An 18,780-nucleotide genomic window follows, 5' to 3' on the forward strand; every position below is an offset into this window, starting at 1 on the left:
TTAACATTACTGGAAATCATGGCTTTGGAGACCAAATTCTACAACTGACTTTGCTAATTCAACTGGCAAGCAATTTCTAGGGCTCTCAACTTACTTGATCATAAATGCATGCTAGGTTCTCTCTCCTCATCATCCAGAAATCCAGTTCAGTTTGAGGATCTGAGTGAAGACCATTCAGCAAAGGCCGCACTAAATCTTTCTCTACAATTTCTTGGATTTGATGCGACCATTTAATAACTACTGATTCAATTGCATGGAGTACTGTCCTTTCATTTGGCTCTAGTCTACAGACATTGAAATAATTAAAAATACAAAAATGAATCATTTCATCCAAATAAGGATAGGACTTGAATTTTAATAGGTATTTTATGAACCCATAAGCTAGTTTTCTAAATATAAATACTTCAAAATCAGATCTCTTATTTTTATAGCCTCAATTTGAGTTGTGACATTGTTATTCCGTCATGGGCATGTCTCTAACATTTAAAAAATTGTTAAAGAATCATAATGTCCTCAAAAACGTTTTACTAGAAGAGCACTGTTGACATTATGGCAATTGGTACTGCTTGCTTTTTGTACAGTCTGCTTTTAGAAAGAATACTTTGAAAGGAAATAATATATATGGTGTTTCTGTACATTATTTTTTAAAGTATGCTGTAGTTATAATAATTCTGATATTTTGCTAACAGTTTGCTGGGGGTATGATATTAAATGGGTGTGTTGGCTCTCCATGTTGATATCCTGTGTAAACCACATCATTACGTACTTGGTCTCTGAATATTTCTCATCCAGGTCAACATTTCCTGCAATAGTGGGAATTGGTAGAAGAGTTCTTCTCAACATTTTGCCCCTAAAAATATGCATTTTATTTTTCATGACTTCTATGTGACGTTCCATGTCTTGTGAAATAAAACAGGACCAGGATTTATGGTTGTTCTTATTAGAAATAATTGGCACTAAAATCTAGAGAAAGAGAAACATTTTAAAAAGCAGTGAAATTAATTTATACACAATGTGCTCCTTCAAAGATTTTCTTGTCACACAAGATCAGCAACAAAACCACCCAATTTCAATTTCATAAATATCCTCCTGTGATATCTAATCTACAAAGAGATGACAAAGTCAGTGACCCATTTAGATTTAATTAGATAAATTCTTTCGAAGTGGATATACTATACTACTTGTTCATTCATTTACCCATTTATCAAACATTTATGGAGGCTCCCAATAACTTAAACTCTGCATGAAATAAGCAAAATCATGTCAAGTAAGTAAACTGCTTTCTTAATGCAAACTGCGCACACTGGCAGGTAGAGTAATGTAAAAAATCTTCTTGAATCACATGGAGGCAAGAGTAAATTAATCTTCTCCAGCCCTGGGTGACATCCCAGTGGATTAAATATTGATAGAAAGATGTTCATTCAATCATATGAACCTTTTTTGAACTCCTTCCACCATTAAGTTGGAAATACCAATGAAATTATATGTGTGAAAACACTCCAAAATTATTTTGTGTTCCCAAAGCCCAGCATATCTTATGTAATTAGTAAGAGTTTGTTGAGTTAACGAAGTTGGTCTCTTTTTGCTTCCTCATTTTCAATATGTACTAATTAAACATTTTCCTGACACAATCTGTCCAGACCATCAGCATTACCTATAAAATTTCCATTAGCTAAAATGCTTAGAAAATAGGTATTCCACCTTTTTAAAGCTGATTTTGAGAACACAACCTTCTAGTTAACTAAAAACAAACTGAAATTTTATTTTATTTTCCAATGGGGATAAAACAAATCTTTCCAAATTGTATTATTATTACAATTTCCTGCTTTGTACCCACTACTTGTTGAGCTAGGAGATTAGTAAGGAACAGTGTGTCTTCCATGGAAACAGCCTAAATGTCCATCAACAGATGAATGGATAAAGAAGATGTGGTAGGGGAGGAGCTTCAAGATGGTCGAAGAGTAAGACACGGAAATCACCTTCCTCCCCACAAATACATCAGAAATACATCAACACGTGGAACAACTCCTACAGAACACCTACTGAATGCTGGCAGAAGACCTCAGACCTCCCAAAAGGCAAGAAACTGCCCACGTAACTGGGTAGGGCAAAAGAAAAAAGAAAAAACAGAGACAAAAAATAGGGACGGGACCTGCACCAGTGGGAGGGAGCTGTGAAGGAGGAATGGTTTTCACACACTAGGAAGCCCCTTCGCGGGCGGAGACTGCGGGTGGCAGAGGGGGGAAGCTTCAGGGCCACAGAGGAGAGCACAGCAACAGGGGTGCGGAGGGCAAAGCGGAGAGGTTCCCACACAGAGGATCGGTGCCGACCAGCACTCACCAGCCTGAGAGGCTTGTCTGCTCACCCGCCGGGGCGGCCGGGGGCTGGGAGCTGAGGCTCGGGCTTTGGTCGGATCCCAGAGAGAGGACTGGGGTTGGGGGCATGAACACAGCCTGTAGGGGGTTAGTGCGCCACAGCTAGCCGGGAGGGAGTCCGGGAAAATGTGTGGAGCTGCCGAAGAGGCAGGAGATTTGTTCTTGCCTCTTTGTTTCCTGGTGTGCGAGGGGAGCGGATTCAGAGCGCTGCTTAAAGGAGCTCCAGAGACGGGCGTGAGCCACGGCTGTAAGTGTGGACCCCAGAGACGGACATGAGACGCTAAGGCTGCTGCTGCGGCCACCAAGAAGCCAGTGTGTGAGCACAGGTAACTCTCCACACCTCCCCTCCCGGGAGCCTGTGTAGCCCGCCACTGCCAGGGTCCCGGGATCCAGGGACAACTTCCCTGGGAGAACGCACGGTGCGCCTCAGGCTGGTGCAACGTAATGCCAGCCTCTGCTGCCACAGGCCCGCCCCACACTCCGTGCCCCTCCCTCCCCCCGGCCTGAGTGAGCCAGAGCCCCCGAATCAGCTGATCCTTTAACCCTGTCCTGTCTGAGCGAAGAACAGATGCCCTCCAGTGACCTACACGCAGAGGCAGGTCCAAATCCAAAGCTGAACACCGGGAGCTGTGCGAACAAAGCAAAGAAAAGGAAATCTCTCCCAGCAGCCTCAGGAGCAGCGGATTAAATTTCCACAATCAACGTGATGTACGCTGCATCTGTGGAATACCTGAGTAGACAACGATTCGTCCCAAATTGAGGAGGTGGACTTTGGGAGCAATGATATACATATTTTATTCCCTTTTTCTCTTTTGCTGAGTGTGTATGCGTATGCTTCCGTGTGTCATTTTGTCTGTATAGCTTTGCTTTTACCATTTCTCCTAGGGTTCTCTCTGTCCTTTTTTTACTACTTAAAAAATTATTTTTCTTAATAATTATTTTTTATTTTACTAACTTTATTTTATCTTCTTTCTTTTTTTTCTCGCTTTTATTGTGAGCCGTGTGGATGACAGGCTGTTGGTGCTCCAGCCAGGTATCAGGGCTGTGCCTCTGAGGTGGGAGAGCCAACTTCAGGACACTGGTCCACAAGAGACCTTCCAGCCCCATGTAATATCAAATGGTGAAAATCTCCCAGAGATCTCCATCTCAAGGCCAAGACCCAGCTCCACTCAACGACGAGCAAGCTACAGTGCTGGACACCCTATGCCAAACAACTAGCAAGACAGGAACACAACCCCACCCATTAGCAGAGAGGCTGCCTAAAATCATAAGTCCACAGACACCCCAAAACACACCATCAGTCGTGGACCTGCCCACCAGAAAGAAAAGATCCAGCCTCATCCACCAGAACACAGGCACTAGTCCCCTCCACCAGGAACCCTACACAACCCACTGAACCAAATTTAGCCACTGGGAACAGACACCAAAAACAACGGGAATTACGAAACTGCAGTCTGCGAAAGGAGACCCCAAACACAGTAAGTTAAGCGAAATGAGAAGACAGAGAAACACACAGATGAAGGAGCAAGGCAAAAACCCACCAGACAAAACAAATGAAGAGGAAATAGGCAGTCTACCTGAAAAAGAATTCAGAGTAATGAAGGTAAAGATGATCAAAAATCTTGGAAACAGAATGGAGAAAATACAAGAAACATTTAACAAGGATCTAGAAGAACTAAAGAGCAAACAAACAATGATGAACAACACAATAAATGAAATTTAAAAATCTCTAGAAGTGATCAATAGCAGAATAACTGAGGCAGAAGAACGGATAAGTGACCTGGAATATAAAATACTGGAAATAACTACTGCAAAGCAGAATAAAGAAAAAAGAATGAAAAGAACTGAGGACAGTCTCAGAGACCTCTAGGACAACATTAAATGCACCAACATTCAAATTATAGGGGTCCCAGAAGAAGAAGAGAAAAAGAAAGGGACTGAGAAAATATTTGAAGAGAATATAGTTGAAAACTTCCCTAATATGGGAAAGGAAATAGTCAGTCAAGTCTAGGAAGTACAGAGAGTCTGATACAGGATAAATCCAAGGAGAAACACGCCAAGACACATACTAATCAAACTATCAAAAATTAAATACACTGAAAAAATATTAAAAGCAGCAAGGGAAACACAAGAAATAACATACAAGGGAATCCCCATAAGGTTAACAGTTCATCTTTCAGCAGAAGCTCTGCAAGCCAGAAGGGAGTGGCAGGACATATTTAAAGTGAGGAAAGGGAAAAACCTACATCCAGGATTACTCTATCCAGCAAGGATCTCATTCAGATTTGATGGAGAAATTAAAACCTTTACAGACAAGTAAAAGCTAAGAGAATTCAGCACCAGCAAACCAGCTGTACAACAATTGCTAAAGGAACTTCTCTAGGCAGGAAACACAAGAGAAGGAAAAGACCACCAATAACAAACCCAAAAGAATTAAGAAAATGGGAATAGGAACATACATATCGAAAATTACCTTAAATGTAAATGGCTTAAAAGACATCAAAAGACACAGATTGGCAGAATGGATACAAAAACAAGACCTGTATATATGCTGTCTACAAGAGACCCACTTCAGACCTTGGGACACATACAGACTGAAAGTGAGGGGATGGAAAAAATAGTCCATGCAGATGGAAATCAAAAGAAAGCTGGAGTGGCAATTCTCATATCAGACAAAATAGGCTTTATTTTTTAATTTTAATTTAAAAAAATATTTTTTAACATCATGTAGAGTATAATTGCTTTACAATGATGTGTTAGTTTCTGCTTTATAACAAAATAGACTTAAAACAAAGACTATTACAAGAGACAAAGAAGGAGACTACATAATGATCAAGGGATCAATCCAAGAAGAAGATATAACAACTCTAAATATTTATGCACCCAACACAGAAGCACCTCAATACATAAGGCAAATACTAACAGCTATAAAAGGGGAAATCGACAGGTACACAATCATAGTAGGGGACTTAAAAGTTTAAAATCGAAATCATATCAAGTATCTTTTTGGACCACAACGCTATGAGAATAGATATCAATTACAGGAAAATAATCTGAAAAAAAACCAGACACGTGGAGGCTAAACAACACACTACTTAATAACCAAGAGATCACTGAAGAAATCAAAGAGCAAAACAAAAAATACTTAGAAACAAATGACAATGAAAACACGGCGACCCAAAACCTATGTGATGCAGCAAAAGCAGTTCTAAGAGGGAAGCTTATAGCAATACAATCCTACCTTAAGAAACAAGAAGCATCTCAAATAAACAACCTAACCTTACACCTAAAGCAATTAGAGAAAGAAGAACAAAAAAACCCCAAAGTTAGCAGAAGGAAAGAAATCATAAAGATCAGGTCAGAAATAAATGAAAAAGAAATGAAGGAAATGATAGCAAAGATCAATAAAACTAAAAGCTGGTTCTTTGAGAAGATAAACAAAATTGATAAACCATTAGCCAGACTCATCAAGAAAAAAAGGGAGAAGACTCAAATCAATAGAACTAGAAATGAAAAAGGAGAAGTAACAACTGACACTGCAGAAATACAAAAAATCATGAAAGATTACTACAAGCAACTTTATGCCAATAAAATGGACAACCTGGAAGAAATGGACAAATTCTTAGAAATGCACAACCTTCTGAGACTGAACCAGGAAGAAATAGAAAATATGAACAGACCAATCACAAGCACTGAAATTGAAACTGCGATTGAAAATCTTCCAACAAACAAAAGCCAAGGACCAGATGGCTTCACAGGCGAATTCTATCAAACATTTAGAGAAGAGCTAACAACTATCTTTCGCAAACTCTTCCAAAATATAGCAGAGGGAGGAACACTCCCAAACTCATTCTGCGAGGCCAACATCACCCTGATACAAAGACCAGACAAAGATGTCACAAAAAAAGAAAACCACAGGCCAATAACATTGATGAACATAGATGCAAAAATCCTCAACAAAATACGAGTAAACAGAATCCAACAGCACATTAAAAGGATCATACACTATGATCAAGTGGGGTTTATCCCAGGAATGCAAGGATTCTTCAATATATGCAAATCAATCAATGTGATAAACCATATCAACAAATTGAAGGAGAAAAACCATATGGTCATCTCAATAGATGCAGAGAAAGCTTTCGACAAAATTCCACACCCATTTAGGATAAAAACCCTCCAGAAAGTAGGCATAGAGGGAACTTTCCTCAATATAATAAAGGCCATATATGAAAAACCCACAGCCAACATCGTCCTCAATGGTGAAAAAGTGAAACCATTTCCACTCAGAGCAGGAACAAGACAAGGTTGCCCACTCTCACCACTCTTATTCAACATAGTTTTGGAAGTTTTAAGCCACAGCAATCAGAGAAGAAAAAGATATAAAAGGAATCCAAATCAGAAAAGAAAAAGTAAAGCTGTCACTGTTTGCAGATGACATGATACTATACATAGAAAATCCTAAAGATGCTAGCAGAAAACTACTAGAGCTAATCAGTGAATTTGGTACAGTAGCAATATACAAAATTAACGCATAGAAATCTCTTGCATTCCTATACACTAATGATGAAAAATCTGAAAGTGAAATTAAGAAAACACTCCCATTTACCACTGCAACAAAAGTAATACAATAACTAGGAATAAACCCACCTAAAGAGACAAAAGGCCTGTATGCAGAAAATTATAAGACACTGATGAAAGAAATTAAAGGTGATACAAATAGATGGAGAGATATACCATGTTCTTGGATTGGAAGAATCAACATTGTGAAAATGACTCTACTACCCAAAGCAATCTACAGATTCAATGCAATCCCTATCAAACTACCACTGGCATTTTTCACAGAAGTAGAACAAAAAAATTCACAATTTGTTTGGAAACACAAGACCACGAATAGCCAAAGCAATCTTGAGAACGAAAAATGGAGGATACAACAGGATAGAAAGCCCAGTGATAAACCCACACACATATGGTCACCTTATCTTTGATAAAGGAGGCAAGAATATACAGTGGAGAAAAGACAGCCTCTTCAATAAGTGGTGCTGGGAAAACTGGACAGGTACATGTAAAAGTATGAGATTAGATCACTCCCTAACACCATATACAAAAATAAACTCAAAATGGATTAAAGACCTAAATGTAAGGCCAGAAACTATCAAACTCTTAGAGGAAAACATAGGCAGAACACTCTATGACATAAATCACCACAAGATCCTTTTGGACCCACCTCCTAGAGAAATGGAAATAAAAATAAACAAATGGGACCTAATGAAACTTCAAAGCTTTTGCACGGCAAAGGAAACCATAAACAAGACAAAAAGACAACCCTCAGAATGGGAGAAAATATTTGCAAATGAAGCAACTGACAAAAGATTAATCTCCAAAATTTACAAACAGCTCATGCAGCTCAATATCAAAAAAACAAACAACCCAATCCAAAAACGGGAAGAAGACCTAAATAGACATTTCTCCAAAGAAGATATACAGATTGCCAACAAACACATGAAAGAATGCTCAACATCATTAATCATTGGAGAAATGCAAATCAAAACTTCAATGAGATATCATCTCACACCAGTCAGAATGGCCGTCATCAAAAAATCTACAAACATTAAATGCTGGAGAGGGTGTGGAGAGAAGGGAACCCTCTTGCACTGTTGGTGGGAATGTAAATTGATACAGCCACTATGGAGGACTGTATGGAGGTTCCTTAAAAAACTAAAAATAGAACTACCATATGACCCAGTAATCCCACTACTGGGCATATACCCTGAGAATACCATAATTCAAAAAGACTAATGTACCAAAATGTTCATTGCAGCTCTATTTACAATAGCCAGTACATGGAAGCAACCTAAGTGTCCATCAACAGATGAATGGATAAAGAAGATGTGGCACATATATACAATGGAATATTACTCAGCCATAAAAAGAAATGAAATTGAGTTATTTGTAATGAGGTGGATGGACCTAGAGTCTGTCATACAGAGTGAAGTAAGTCAGAGAGAGAAAAAAAAATACTGTATGCTAACACATATATATGGAATCTAAAAAACTAAATGGTCATGAAGAACCTAGGGGCAAGATGGGAATAAAGACGCAGACCTACTAGAGAATGGACTTGAGGATACGGGGAGGGGGAAGGGTAAGCTGGGACAAAGTGAGGGAGTGGCATGGACATATATATACTACCAAACATAAAATAGATAGCTAGTGGGAAGCAGCCTCATAGCACAGTGAGATCAGCTAGGTGCTTTGTGACCACCTAGAGGGGTGGGATAGGGAGGGTGGGAGGGAGGGAGACACAAGAGGGAAGAGATATGGGGACATATGTATATGTACAACGGATTCACTTTGTTATAAAGCAGAAACTAACATACCATTGTAAAGCAATTATACTCCAATAAAGATGTTAAAAAAAAAGAAAAGATGTGGTATATATATATCATGGAATACTACTCAGCTATAAAAAAAGAATGAAATGATGCCATTTGCAGCAACATGGATGGACGTAGAGATTATCATACTAAGTGAAGTAAATCAGAAAGACATACTATATGGTATCACTTATATGTGGAATCCAAAATGTAACACAAATGAACTTATCTATGAAACAGAAACAGACTCACAGACATTGAGAACAGACTTGTGGTTGCCAAGGGGAAGGAGTGTAGGGGAGGAATGGACTGGGAGTTTGGGGTCAGCAGATGCAAACTAGTATATATTGGATGGATAAACAACAAGGTCCTACTGTATAGCACAGGGAACTATATTCAACATTCTGTGATAAACCATAATGGAAACGAATATGAAAAATATATATATATAACTGAATCACTTTGCTGTACAGTAGAAATTAACACAACATTGTAAATCAACTATACTTGAATAAAAATAAATTTTAAAAAAGAAAAGAACTAGCGTGTCTTCTATGAGCTCCGTGGGTTAGGTACCTCGATATCAGAACTGCCATGAAAGGCAAGTTTTTGTGTCATGTGGAAACACAGAAGAAACACCCATCTCTGGCCAGGAGGGTTATTAGGGAAGACTTGCCAGGAAACTTGCTACTTGGTTTAAATCTTTAAGATGAACGAGGCAGGGCAGGCAGAAAACTGAACACTGATGCAAAATCACTGAGGGCTGCAGGCGTAGGGTTCTGAGAAAGTTCCAGTCCGGTCTGCCTGAAACTAGAGCCAGCACCCCTAAGAGGCGGGGCTGTGAGAAATGCTGGGAAGGTTCATAAAGAGCTTTGGAAACCAGACTGAACAGTTTAGTCTTACTGGGCTGAACATGCACTGATCCACTGAAAAACTGCTTTCTAGATTAAATTCCCAATAGCAACAGCTTTTTCTAAAAGTCAGGGTTGAGGATAATTCTGGTTCTTCAACATTTCTAATTTACTGGATACTGTTTCAAACCTTCACTCTATTTACTGTTCTGTGACGAGGCCAACTTCTTTTAAAATTAAATATTTGTGTCACAAGCTGTAGATAAAATTGTTAGGAAATTCTGAGCCCCATGCTTTGTAGAGCAATTAGGCGAGCAACAAGAGTAACTCCATGAACATCATTTAGAACAAATTGACCTGGGATGTGCTCTTTAATGACAATAAATCTTGTTATCAACAAGCTGTATGCAAAGTAATTCAATTAACCTGGGGTTTTGTCTTCAGCTGTAAATTTTTTGGTCTAGGTTTTATGACTTATAAGAAAAATCCGTGAACTTTCTCTGAACCAAAATAATTTGGACATGTTTACTAGGGGATATACAACTACAGATAAAAGAGCCATGGTGCCTTTGCTAGAGTTCTCTTTACTCACCTTTACTTTTATCTCTTTTTAAATCTGGAGTGTTTCTTTTTACAATGCTTCTTAAATCAGTAGAGACTATTACGAGACAAACACTTTCAAAGTACAGGAGCCTGGTCCTCTGCCAGACTTCCTAAACGGAAATGTCTAGGAATGGGCCCCAGACACAAACTACAAAAACCAAATCATAACTTTCATTCTGGCTTGATAAGCATTTACAATTATTGTTTCTTTCAAGATTTGGGTCAACATAATACTTAAGGAAATAACTACATGACATTTTTAATACTTTTGCTAATTATATAATATAGTTAGAAATAATAATGTATAGGGACACATAATAATGTTGAGCAGCAGATCGGGAGTAAAATTTCGGAGAAGCTGGATTTGAGATGTCTATTACACAGCAAGTGCCATGTCCGTAAGGGCAGTGGAAGTCTAAGCTTAGAGTTCAGGAGAGAGATCAAGGCTGGAGAGAGAAGTTTGGGAGGTCCCAGCTTATCAGCATAAATTACTGTTAATCACTGTATATCTGAGTCAAACTTCAAAGACTATACAACACTGAATACAAGTGAGAGTATATTAGGTCATTAAACGAGAAAAAATAGTCAAATGACCTTCCCCATATTCCTTTCAAACACTTGATCCATCCCTTCTTTATTCTACCCCAGTTAAGAACCATAGCACTGGAAAACTACCTCAATCCTTTTCATTCCAATCACTACCTCAATAACACAGTCCCTCCTCGCTCCTTGATTGAGTCACCAATTCACCAATCCTTGCATTAACTGTTATTCTTCTTCATATACGAAGTACCCAGAAGACAGAAGTTGTTTAGCTTGGAATGCAAGTCATAAATGACCATTTGATTTCAAAACTTTCCACTGAAGCCTGTCCTGATAAAAACCTTCACAGAACATGCCTTACTGCTACCATCTTCCAGTAAACACACGGATATGAGTTTGACAACCGGCTTTGGTGGCAACCATTGGATGAAAAAGTTACATAGGTGTTAATTTTCTAATCAGCCTCTCCAGCTTTATTTCTCACCACCCTCCAGCTCTTCTTCCCCAATCTAAACGTATTAACGCAGTCCATTTTTAAAAATGCAATCTGGGGCTTCCCTGGTGGCGCAGTGGTTGAGAGTCTGCCTGCCGATGCAGGGGACACAGGTTCGTGCCCCGGTCCAGGAAGATCCCACATGCCGCGGAGCGGCTGGGCCCGTGAGCCATGGCCACTGAGCCTGCGCGTCCGGAGCCTGTGCTCCGCAACGAGAGAGGCCACAACAGCGAGAGGCCCGCGTATGGCAAAAAAATAAAAAATAAAATAAATAAAAAATAAAAAAATAAAAATGCAATCTGCATTTCCTCACCTCTGTGCCTTTGCACTGCTTCTCCCTTCTTCCCTCTCCTACATCTAGCTATTGCTCCTGTCCTTCGACACTATGGGGACCAAGTAACTTACCATACAACTGAGGATGCTTTAGAGAATAAAAACAAGCAATAAAAATGAGCAGATGTTAACTGATCTGTAACAGGAGGAAAGTGGAACCGCCCCCAAGCAAACCAAGACCTCTAATCATCCTATCTGAGACTCCCCACCTTCCCTGTCAACCCTGTAGGTGCCACAGCACCCTGCTAAAACCACTACGTCCACCACATCATATCACCGTTGGCTCACACTGCATGCTTTCCGATGACAGAATCGTCCTAACTAATTGCCAGGTGTGTTCAGCCACTGGCACCAAGCAGATATTCATTAAGTTCTGATTAAATGAACAAATGACAACTATGGGCTTATTTAGCATACAATTTCCCACAACGTGTCCTTTTCATATAAATGTCCAAAAAATTCAAACGGAGATAGCAGAGATCGTACACCAAATGCTTTTTCTCTAACGAAATATCTTGCAGCTTCAGTGTTTTGTCTCTTATAAGAACAGGCTATCTTTAGCCCTTATTTAACCTTCATTCATTTAACAAGTACTTACTTAGATCGTACTATGTGTCAGGCAGAGTCTTGTGTGTTTGGGACTCATCAGTGAGCAACAAAGATTAAGAGCTGGGACTACTGTAAGGCAAGTAAGGCACTCACTTTGGAGCATAAGAGGGCATCAAAAATAAAACCCAACAAACCTCAATAATTGAGATGAATAATATTTTTAAAGTAAAAGGTAATCCAAAACTGATGAATAAAGTATCAACATTTTTGAGTACAGACAGGATGAGTATTACTGACCTTTTGCCTCAGCCTCTAATATGACTTGGCATGGCACTATTAGTGATCCTACTTTTACTTCAAGTGCTGATTTTTTTCTTCATTAGTTTTTACTTTTTAAAATACTGCGTTTGGGAATTCCCTGGTGGGTCCAGTAGCTAGGACTCTGTGTTTTCACGGCAGAGGGCCCAGATTTAATACCTGGTTGGGGAACTAAGATTCTGTAAGCTGCGTGGCACAGCCAAAATAGTAATAATAATACTGCCTTAAATTATTACTCCTCTTGATTATTGGGTTGTTTTTGTTTCTCTCCACCTCTCTGGAAGTTTTGTTCTTGAAGTGGGTATCTCACTTGCCTGACCCTAAGTCCCTGCCCTTCAAAAATCCCTGCTCACCTGGAGGGTGGCTTCACGGAAAATAGATATTTGAGCAAAAAAGACTTGCAAGACATGAAGGGGTTGGCTGAGTGGATTCTGGGGAAGATGAAGAAATGGCAAGAGCAAAGGCCCTGGGGCACCTGTGTGCCTGAGACAATTAAGGAAATGCAAGGAAGCCATGAGTTAGCAACTGAGATGAGTTGAGAGGTCATGGGGAGGTCAGATCACAGAGAATTCGAACCCATGCTTTCATCCTTTAACAATCCTAAGAATCACCTGTGCTTCTTGGTCCTGATTTAGCAGCTCTGGGGCGGGGCCTGAGATTCTACACTTTTAACAAGCTTCCAGCTGATGCTGATACTGTTGATCCACAGTGAGAAACAATGCAAAGTCTAGACTGCTATAAGCTCTTGGGCCCTTACTCTGAATAAAAGGAGAACCAGTGCAGGGTCTGAGCAGAAAGTGACATGTTTTCTCGTGTTTCAACAAGGATCAGTCTAGCTGCTGTGTTGGGAATAGGTTCTAGATGGGAGTCATATAGAAGCAGAAAAACCAATTAAGAGGCTGATGTATTAACACAGGTGAGAGATAATGGTGAGCTGGACCAGGGTGGTAGCAATGGAGGGGAGAGGGGAACTGATTCTGGGTATGTTTGAAGGCAGAACTTGCAAGATTTCCTGACAAAATGGATATAAAGTGTGAGACAAAGCCAAGAGTCAGGGCTGACTAGGAGGTTTTTCTGGTTTGGGCATCTGGAAGGATGGAGTTCACATCCATTATTCTGGGAATAATTCCAAACAGCACAGGGTGGGGAACATCAGCTCAACTTGGAATGTTAAGTATGAAATGTCTATTGCACACCAAGTGGAATGTCAGGAAGGCATATGGAGCTTTTTGGAATTTGGGAGAGAGATCTTGCCTGGAGAGAAAAGTTTGGGAGTCCTTCAAACATCGTAAGCCACAGTTAATTAGCCAATTATGTGAGCCACTGTGGATACTAAGCAAAGACAAGCCTTGAACATTTTTTTATCTAAAAATCTATAGTCTTGCCTTAGGGCCCCTTCATTCTGAATTTAAGCCTTGTCCATAAAGAAACCCAAGTGACATCTTGAGTGTGATGTCCTCACTTTTTTCCTCCTAATGCTCATATCCTCAAGCATAATTAAATAAATGAGAATCTTCCAAACCTGTTAAACCCGTGAGGTTCTGAATGTTCTGTGCCTTCTATAGATGTGCTCAGGGACAGCTTACTCTCTTTCACTTAAACTTTTCAGAGGGCTGTGCAGACCCTGGTATTGAGGTAAATTCCGATGAACTGGGAAAGGTTTTGTATCTTCTGTCGCCGTACACAGACAGAGTAAGAATTCCAATGAAGAGTGCTGCCTTGCCCTTCCAAGGCCAGCTGATGGCAGCCTGGATTCACAGGACCAAAGGTCATTCACATACCATGTGAAATCCTGTCATCAGATTCAGTTCAATAAAAATCTCTTGAACACCTGCTACATACCGAAAACTGTCTCAAGTGCTGAAGATAGAAAACTCTCTTCCTAGTTAACTCCATGAAATCAACTAAAACCATGTAAATTCAACAGAAGAGGAGTGAAACCAAGGTAGAACTGAAGTTGGGGGACAGAAGCTTTAGTTAGCCCAGAGATTGCAAGAAAACACCTCCTTTCAAGAAGACAGCAGAAGAGACTCAGGAAGGAGAAGAGGTGTGAAAGATGGAGACTGACAAATCATTAGTAAAAAGTATGTTGGCAATTATTCCTATGTTAAATATTGGCGTTGGCAAGACTGCTTTGGCTACTGAAATCTGGTTTAGCAATACTAACCCAGTGTTTCCCAGAGTTTGGGGTGCATTAGAGTCACCTGGAGATCTTTAACAACTACTGCAGCCTGGCTCCCACCCGCCCCCAGACATTCTAATTTAATTGGTAAGAGGTGTGACCTGGGCCGAGGCATGTTAGTTCCCCAGGTGGTCCAAATGTTCAGCAAAGTTTGAGAATCACTGCTCTGGTTCTTCCAAACCTAGTTATTTGGCACGTTGCTCCTCAAAGCTGGTTCATGAACAAACAGCATCAGCACCAGGTTAGAAATCTAGAATTTCAGCCCCACTCCAAACCTAATTTATCAGTTTGTCTTTAACAAAATCCCTAGGTGGTTCTAATGCACATTAGAGTGCCAGTAACACAGGTTTAGAGAGCATTTCTCTGACTTAAGGGGAGAGAAAGAGGAATTTTAAGGCAGTCATTCCTAATACATTATTTCCATTACCCTTTCCCATTATCTAACATGAGTGCACTTAGAAACTAACAGGAATCTGAAAAACTGATAATACCCCTTTCCAAAGGGTAAATTTGTCTCTACTCTGAAGATGAAGTTTAATACCTATAGCTAAGTACAGGAACCTATTCAATTCAAGCTGCTTTTTAATTTCCTTCCATTATTTAGAAAGAGAGGAAAAGGAGGATCCTGCAAATTAACCACCTGTTGAACATTAGCATCAATATCAGCTCATTTCAGGAACAGTCTAAATACTATCATTTTCCGTCCACCTGGCTAATGAGATGACTGGCTTCTAAATTCTCTTTTTAATAGCCACAGTTGTCCTGAATAATTCCAAGTGTCATAAAGATAAATGAAAGATTAAAATATTAAGGATAGACCAGTACCTCGTCTAGGAAAGCAGTTACATGTCCAAGGGATGAGGCAGGTAACTCTCCAAATAAAACTGTTTGAGAGAAATCATTTACTCCAATGTTTTCAGTACTCTTCTTGGCAATATAAACAAGTTTATGTTTTGCATCTCTTGGAATCTGAAACAAGAGTAACATAATTATTTTAAGTCCACAATGTAGCTTCCATGCTAACAAGCAGGATTTGCTGTATCTAACTTGTAAGTAGATTGCTACCGTACGAAACAAAACCTGGCATCTTACCTACCTTTATAAATAAGATTGCTCCACTGCTCTTCTGCAAAGTTTATACAATTTTCTTTGTTCTTTTATAATGTTAATTTCACAGTATTATTGGTGTGGAATGTCCTTTCAAAAGCATGTCAATTAGAATCATCATATACCATAAAGTCTCATAATTAAACAAATACAGGAAGAAATTAGAATGTTTCCATCTTAGCAAAGGTTATTCTTTTGTGTAACATTTTCTTGTTCAGAAGTAAGCCAAACCGAGATAAAGACCAAGAGGTTAAATTGTATTTCTATACTCAAAGCAGTGTTTAATCAGATATTCTAACATTTCCATAACTATCAAGTCATTTCTTCAGATATCATGACTGTTTAAGTGATACTAAACTGTTCTTGTCCACTCCACTGACAAACTTTTAAAATTAGGAGAGTAGCAAAACAAAAACAATTCAGAACTCACAAAACCCTAAGGCTAACTCTAGTTACTCTCTTTCTTTGGGTCCCTATTTCCCCGCCATTATTACGACCACATCTAGTGATGATGGCATCACTTTACAACACTGACAGTGAGGCATCTCAAAATTGTAAATCTTACTCCAAAGTCTTCGCAAACTCTTTAAGTATAAATGCCGTGATCGTAGGTGATACGTTAACCCTCAAGTGTACAAGAAGTCTAGATTTAAAAAGGTAAAAGGAAAAAAACAAAAAAAAAAAAAAAGGAAGAGAAAAGGGAGTGGGGAGGGAGAGGGAGAGAGAACTGTCCTGAGCGCAGATTTCCGGGCAATTCTTTTTTAAAAGGAGTCCTAAGTATTATTCGTTGGGATGAAGTGTGCTTGACAGTCAGACTGAGCCATGACAAGTTATTTGGGCTCCGCCAAACACCCCATTTGGCTCCGGAGTGACACAAGAGCGATTTAAAAGAAAGTTATCTGGCAAAGAGAACTCACCTCGCGCCTCACGCCCAGGCAGCTGAAGGACGCGCTGCTTTTCCTGCTTTATCCGGGTGAAGCAGGCCCAAAGGCTGACCTTCTAGAAAACTAACCAACAACCACTTAACAGCAGAGTGGGCACACGTGGGGGACGCTGCGGACTCTCGGCAGGCACTTGATTGAAGTTTTTTAAAGCGCCCGCTTATGTGCCCCGAGAGAACCCAAGGAAGCACAACTGGCCTGTCCCGCTCAAGTGTCCGTCAGGCTGGGCGGGAGGCGTGACCTGGTTCCCTCGCCCGTCGCCCCTTACCTGTTGGGACGCCGCGAGCCGCTCCAAGGCGTCGACGCTGAACACAAGACAGGCGGGGCTGGGGCTCTCCAGAAACTCCCCCAGGACCTGCCGCTTGTCCTCGCTCTCCAAATGCTGGCTCCATTTCTCCTCCGGGAGCCCCAGCATCTGCTCCAGACGGCCGCCGACGAAGCGCACCCGCGCGTCCTGGGCGAAACTCCGCGCTCTCCTGGCCGCCGCCACCTCCTCGTCTTCGTCCTCCTCTTCATACTCCACCAGGCCCGCCGCCTCCGGGCCGGCGCCCGGGGTTAGGCGAAGGGTCGGGACTTCCCGGAAGCCTCCCGCCTCCCGGGCTGCCACCTGGGCTGCCATCCAGCACGTCTGAGGGGACGTGGGGCTGGCCGGCTCCATGCGCGCGCCCCTGCCCAGCCCCGGGTAGGCGAGGCCACCTCCACACCCGCGCTCCGAGAGGCGCCCACCTCCTCCAGCGATCACCGGGAGCGCGGCCGCTAGTCCCACACCTGCTCCCACTTGGCAGCCGGCGTCTGCGCGCACTCCGAGCGCAACGCGCCAGGGCTCTGGCGAGTCTTGAGCCGCCGCGTCCTGTTTCCAGGGGAACGGCGTCCCCGCCCCGGCCCTCTGTGGGCGGAGTGAGAGCCGAGTGGAGCAGCTTTCTGGAGGGGAGGAGCGTGCCCTCGACCGGCGTGAGCCACTCGATGGCCTCCTCCGCTGCCCTCTGACGCCCTGGCACACTGGACATCTTGGGGCTCCCGGGAAGGGAGAATGGCAACCAGTATTGATTAACTGCTGTGTTTTGAGCAGTGCTGGGTTGTGCTGAGCTCCGTGCTAAGTCCATCCCCTTGATTATTTTATTTAATACCTAGAAAGGCAGGGCTTCGACTGGTCAGTTTATTTAATGAGCAAAGAAACTAAGTCACAAAGTGACTAAGCAACAAGGAGATGGTGGAACCGGGATTCAGGACTCGCGCCGAGGGCTTTTAATTTACCTTGCCCATAGCTGTTAGAATGTTTCCAGAAAAGAGCCAACACTGCAATTCAGCTTTCCTAGTTGTGGCAATCCAAGATCTAGGTATTCAAAATCCTGATTCTGAACCTCACCTGCCACTTACTGGGATGTTAATACACCTAATGAAAGAATGCATGACGTCTTTGTAAATAGCAAAGTGCTCTGAAAATATATAGAATTATTATTCAATCCAAGAGTAAAAGCTCAAGGGGGAAAAGTTCCAGATTAGTAACAGTCTCCGTGATGTTGAAATGGATTTCAGTATGGCCTATTAATGACATTTGTTGAGACTGAAGTAACCAGAATTTTGAGGGGCAGTCCTCAAACTAAAGTTTTTTTAGTCCTTTCCATTTGTTCATTTCAAAGTAAAAACTTCAAACCCCTTGTTTCCCATAGGAACTATGAAGGAGTGTTGCCCTCAATAATCCATTATCATAACTGATTATTGATAAATAGGTTGTACCCAGCAAGATTTGGTGCCTTAACAGTTTTTCTTTTTAGGATGTCAATTGTGTCTGATAACCACCTATAAGATTTTCTAGTTATATCATCAGACGCTTGAATGAACACAGGCTCCTGGAAAGCCTTTATAATGAACACAAGCTCCTGGAAGGCTGTTTTGTATGGTCCAAAGCAATCCTTGGGGCACCCAGTGGTTACTAAGCAAGCCTGGAAATCACTGTAAACACCTTACAATGCTTCTTAGTCTCTCCTCTCACGCCTATATTCTACCTTTGCATCTCCTACCCCAGAGACACAGGAATTCTGTAAATAAGAGTTGAACTAAATTGAAGTGAAAAACCACTTTAAAATTCAGCAGAAAAATTTAAATCATAG

The 18,780-nt window shown here is 41.1% G+C and overlaps 1 protein-coding gene across 1 annotated transcript in view; it reads right to left on the minus strand.

Moving 5' to 3' along the window:
• Positions 1-17,394, minus strand: part of DNAH11 (dynein axonemal heavy chain 11) — a 324,062-nt gene extending 306,668 nt beyond the window's left edge. The window contains 4 exon segments of the mRNA XM_082845873.1: positions 95-284; positions 767-963; positions 15,447-15,590; positions 16,938-17,394. Of these exon segments, the coding sequence (XP_082701999.1) occupies positions 95-284; positions 767-963; positions 15,447-15,590; positions 16,938-17,327 (921 nt within the window). The 5' untranslated portion in view covers positions 17,328-17,394.
• Positions 17,395-18,780: the final 1,386 nt, after the last annotated feature.

Source organism: Leucopleurus acutus, assembly GCF_964270905.1.
Source record: "Leucopleurus acutus genome assembly, chromosome: 9".
Classification (NCBI taxonomy): Eukaryota; Metazoa; Chordata; class Mammalia; order Artiodactyla; family Delphinidae; genus Leucopleurus; species Leucopleurus acutus.